Raw genomic sequence first — 5,256 nt, 5'->3', positions numbered from 1 at the left:
GTTAGATGTGATGTTTTGTGGGATGAACAATGTGTTTTACAAAGAATAGTGAAGAATGCATAATAATAATGAGAAAAAAAATCTTAAAATAGATAGATATTAATATTGCAAACTCTAACATGGAACATATATCTTGCAACAGAGCATTCCAAATGAATTTATAACACAGTTGGATCAACCATTGCCGAAGGCAGTATATCTACTTGGTCACTACAACATGCCATGGTTTGCATCTGTGCAAAACGACGAGAATAAGTGGTGTTTGGCGAAAGGATGGAGTCAATTTGTGAAGGACATGAAGATTGAGGAGGGAGACTTTTTGTTGTTTGAATATTTTATTCTAGGGTTTTTCGATGTGAAAGTATTTGACCCTTATGGGATAGAAAAGGTTATAGAAAAAGATTCATGGGAGATTACTGATAAGGACAATAAGACTGCTGATGAATGTAACAGTAAAAGAAAGGTAAGATGTTCGAAAAATATTGATGAAGAAGGGGATTATTACGGAAAATGGGATCATTATTTTTATGATGAAGATGACGCAGCAAAAGTTCACGAGCAAACCAAGAAGGATGTTTGTGTGCCGGAAGATAATGTTCAAGTGACTGAAGAAGGTCAGGAAGTCAATGAAGTGGCCGAGGGACACGTGCCCGAAGGTAGTGGTGAAATGATTGAAGAAGATATTGAAGTCGATGAAGAAAGCAATGAATATGAGCCTAGCAATGATGTTGAAGTGACTGATGAATCTCTGCCTGTTGATAGTGTTGAAATGACCGAAGAAATTCTTGAAGCAATTGAAGATGCTAATGTTCAAAACATGGGTACGTTCAATACTCTTTTTTTTTTTTGAAATAATTAGCGATTGAATAATAGTACGTAATCAATCCATCATAATAAGCATGGATATTTTAAAACATTTCTTCTTAATTATAACTACAAATAGTTGATTGGATATTTAATTTGATTTTGCTTTTTAAACCGTCTCTTAGAATATAATTTACTAAATAATTTTTTTTTTTCACAATTTTTGTTTTGTTTTTATTTATTGTTTTTCCAATTGGATAGACCTCATTATGACGAAATTTATCAATTTCTTCAAGACATGTAATTAACAATATGACGCATATATTGTATTTACATTATGTTTTGGAATACATGTTCGATATAATGAAATGACAATTTCATGGTTAATGCTGGTTTATTTCATAGATGAGACTTTAGAAAGAACAGTAAGAACAAGAGATCAGCAAGATTCACAAAGAAGATCCACGGACCTGATTTCACTGCGCTACGGGATAGACATTTTCAGGTCTGGTCTAGCTTCACAACCTCAAAACCCTTACTTTGTCACCGGAATAATGGATAAACGGAAGGGCAATTTGGTAAGATTTGATATTCGAAACAATTTCTTATCTAAGTATTTACTTAATAAGTTCTTCAATATTTAGTTGGCTGCAATATTTTCAATTGTTGTGTTTTGATACATACAATGGTTTATAGCAATATAGAAGGAGCTTTAGGTTGTAAGAAAATACTTTTGTAGTTTATAGGCACTTTGTTTGATATATTTAAAGTGATTTGGTTGTGTTGTTTTAAGCCATGTTTGGATTGACTTCCGGCGGCTGCTTTTGGCTTCTGCTTCTAAAAGAAACACTTTATACCTGCATTGACTTTTGTTCAAAAGAAAACAACTTTTGAAGCTGAAAAGTGTTTTTTTCAGAAGCACATTTAGTGTAGCTTGAAACATTTTTCAACTAAAATTAATGTTCTATTCTTAATAATAATAATAATAGTAAGAAATACAATACTATTAAAAATTATTAATTTATATATTATACTTGAATTTAAATTTAAAGATACTAAATTTAAATAGAAGTATATAATTCTTTTACTTATACTAAAATTATTAAATATAAGTTATAAAATTTAAAAATAAATTGGAAAATACGAATAATTTAATACTCCTATTATATTGTAATTTTATTTTTAATTTATATATTTTCTTTAAATTAAAATTTAAAAATATATATAATTTTTTATAGAAATATACAATTATATTAGCAATCAATAATTTTAACGGTTTAAAAGCACTCTCAATCCTATTACATCCAAACAGTTTTTTTTTTTTTTTTTTTAATGAAAAGCTATTTTTTTATAATGATTCATCCAAATTCAAAATCGAACTGATTTTGACTTTTGTTTCTGCATTTACTTTTGGTTTTCTCTTATTTTTTAAGTCAATCCAAATGGGCGGGTGTTAGGAATAATGAGATTTTTTGTTTGTTGCAAGAATAAATAGTATTCCCTCCGTCCCAAACATGCGATAAAGTGAAACGTATATTTATATATATACATATGTAATTAATTATTTCTAAATTTAGAAATGTTGCAGTGAGTTTGAAACTATAAAAAAAAAGAAAATATTGCAGAGTATCGGAGACGAGGAAGTATATTTTTATTAAAAAATGTGATTTTTTTTTTTTGGTGAGGAAGATAAAAGAATAAACTATTTATTTTTCTTGTGTTTTAATTTCATTTTGGTTTTCATCTCATTTTGATTTTATTTTATGTAAGAACTTTAGTTATTCATTGTTTGTGAATAATCGTATATTGTTGCATTTTTTGTTTTGCTTTGAAATTTTCATCTTTTCCTATATTTTAGTACATAAATCAATATTGTCTTTAAATTATTGTTTCAATACTCTATATTATTGTATACATAACATTTTTATTTTCTTGTCTCAGTTTGTTCCCAAAGATGTAGTGAAAGATAATCATGATATAGATTTTTCGAAAAAGGCGTATTTCATAGATCCAACGGGAAAGAGATTGGTGGCAAAATGTAAAAAATGGAAGGATGGAAGGGTCGCAATATCAGGAGGATGGAGAAAACTATGCAACTTGAACTTTATAGAGAAAGGTGATAGATGCATTTGCGAGCTCGTGGAGGGAGAAGACGAGCTAGCCATCCATGTTACTGTTGTTCGTGGCAATGATATTCGAGGATAAGTTGGAGATGTTATAATAAAAGATTCTGCGAACTCATTTATCATATTAGAAGCTAGAAGGATGCAAAATTATTTTCAATTAACAATTATGATGCATAAGTTTTATATTGTCTAGACATCAAGAACTCTTTTGAAATTATTGCAACTTTCTATCTATATTATGATAGACTTGCTTTATTTTGTTTATGGTAAATCGGGATTATATCAGGTTCTATATTAACACAGCTTTTGGAGCCAATTTAGCATAGAAAAGAGCATTGATGTAACTTAGCATGGTTGTGTGCCATAAATTTTTTATAGACTATTGATATATTATTTCTACTTTTATTCTATATATATATATATATATTAATTTTTTAGCACAGGAGAATGGTAAGAAAAGTCACACATTTTATTATTAATGTAAGTCAATTATTTTTGTTATGTAATTTGGTACGTTATTGTTTCATTATTTATGTTATGAGTTAAGATTTGATGTAAAATACAAATAAAAATACAAGCAAAATAAATGTACATAATAGATAACTTGTGTTCAGGTGAAATCCTATAATTGAGTTTGAAACAAAATTTTCAAAAATTGTATGCCAGTCAAATTATAATATATATATATATATATATTAATATATAACACATGTTACAATTGAATGAGAGAAGCTTTTTGCAAGAGGATGAGACATGCTAGGATCTGTGTCATCATTGAGAATGTGTCAAGAGAAACGACCAAAATAATAAGAAAAAAAATCCAATTGTGGGATTAAGAGGAGGATGAAGGGTATGTATTTACTTTTCTGTTAGTGAAGAAAAATGCAAAGGAATAAAACCCATCGTCATACATGTGCTAGCTAATTCAGATTCGAGGAAATATTCCTCCCAAAAACAACAATGGATTTTTCCAAGTGAATATTCCGTGAGTGAATAGTCCTTTGCAAAATTCAATCTACTATGTCTGAAAATGTGTTAACAACAAAGAAGTGTTGCTGAATTATGTGAAGTCCAAAGATCATGTGGCTGACATATTCACCAAAACATTGAGAAAAGAAGATTTTTGGAGATTGAGAAGCCATCTCGGATTGGTGAAAGGATGAAGATTACTAGTTTAGGAGGGGGTGTTAGGAAATAAATTAGTTTTGATATAATTTAATTTAATGAATTAATCTTGGGCGTAATTTACTTCTTCCTTGTTTAGAAAATAAATTAGATGATAGACTTCCCTTGATTTATATTTTACATATTCGAGGTAGGTAGATGAGTTAATAATTGAGAGGATATTATGTAAATCAAGGTGGTGATTTTCATGGAAGAGAACGAGAGAATGAAAAAGATCATCCAGCCCTGTCTTTTTTTTTTTTTTACTTTGTTTTTATCGCAGCCACAAGATCGATTTTCCAACACTTTGGCCAAGTTTATGGCCCAATCCAAGAGGCCAATTCTTACGAGATAAACTTTCAGCCATTGGATCTAGGATTCGATGTGAGCTGTTGGATTGTGATTAGAGTTGAATATGTATATGTATAATATTGTGTATTACTCCATCCAGAATTCTCTCTTCTTTGCGATCGTGTTTCCTCTTGTATCCTTGACTCCCTTCCCTCGAGATTTCCGGTGATTGTTTGATGGTTTCCGGCAAGGTGTTGCCGTAGAATTCATAGGGTAGTTCAATATTTAGTGTTAGGTGAGAGTTTCGAGTTGTTTCACAGTGACATTTGAGCGATTCAATTAGGACTTTCATTTCCTGAAGATTTTGTGGTATCCCGACCTCGCTTCTGTATTTTTTGATTTCGTATTCATTTCTTTTGGTTTGATTCAATAGGAGCTTTTTAAGTTTAAATGGTATCTGGTTCATTTATATTTAAAGTTTTTCATACCAAAATACAGCATCGGTAACAAATATTAAGGGTATTTCAAAATACTTGTACATCATAGCTTTATGAAATGTATATTCTAAATTTTATCTATCCTAATTTTAAATATCTATATAGTTTGGCCCCAAGACGCTATCCACCGTCATCGTTGTAATCTTCGGTATGTCATGACGCTTATGGGCGGATGCAGTATTAGACAAGTGGGTCAATTGACCCACTATAAAAACTAAAATAAAATAATATTAGTTATCACTAAATCTATTTTTATTTTATAAATCAACGACGGTTGCAATATTCTACAAGACCACCAAATGAATTATTGATATCTTGTTTTCTTTTTTTTAATCGATTTTTTTCTTTTAATAAAAACAGATAACATCTACTTG

At 29.6% G+C, this 5,256-nt stretch overlaps 1 protein-coding gene across 1 annotated transcript; it reads left to right on the top strand.

Moving 5' to 3' along the window:
• The first annotated feature begins 217 nt into the window (after nucleotides 1-217).
• LOC127256088 (B3 domain-containing protein At4g34400-like) lies at nucleotides 218-3,009 on the top strand. The gene is made up of 3 exons (XM_051281920.1): nucleotides 218-821; nucleotides 1,210-1,382; nucleotides 2,746-3,009. Exons 1-3 carry the CDS (start codon nucleotides 218-220, stop codon nucleotides 3,007-3,009), a joined length of 1,041 nt encoding a protein of 346 aa, XP_051137877.1.
• Nucleotides 3,010-5,256: the final 2,247 nt, after the last annotated feature.

This window comes from Andrographis paniculata, unplaced genomic scaffold (genome assembly GCF_009805555.1).
Source record: "Andrographis paniculata isolate CXL003 unplaced genomic scaffold, ASM980555v1 Contig55END, whole genome shotgun sequence".
In the NCBI taxonomy this organism is placed as follows: Eukaryota; Viridiplantae; Streptophyta; class Magnoliopsida; order Lamiales; family Acanthaceae; genus Andrographis; species Andrographis paniculata.
This window is presented reverse-complemented; position numbering and strand designations above follow the sequence as displayed.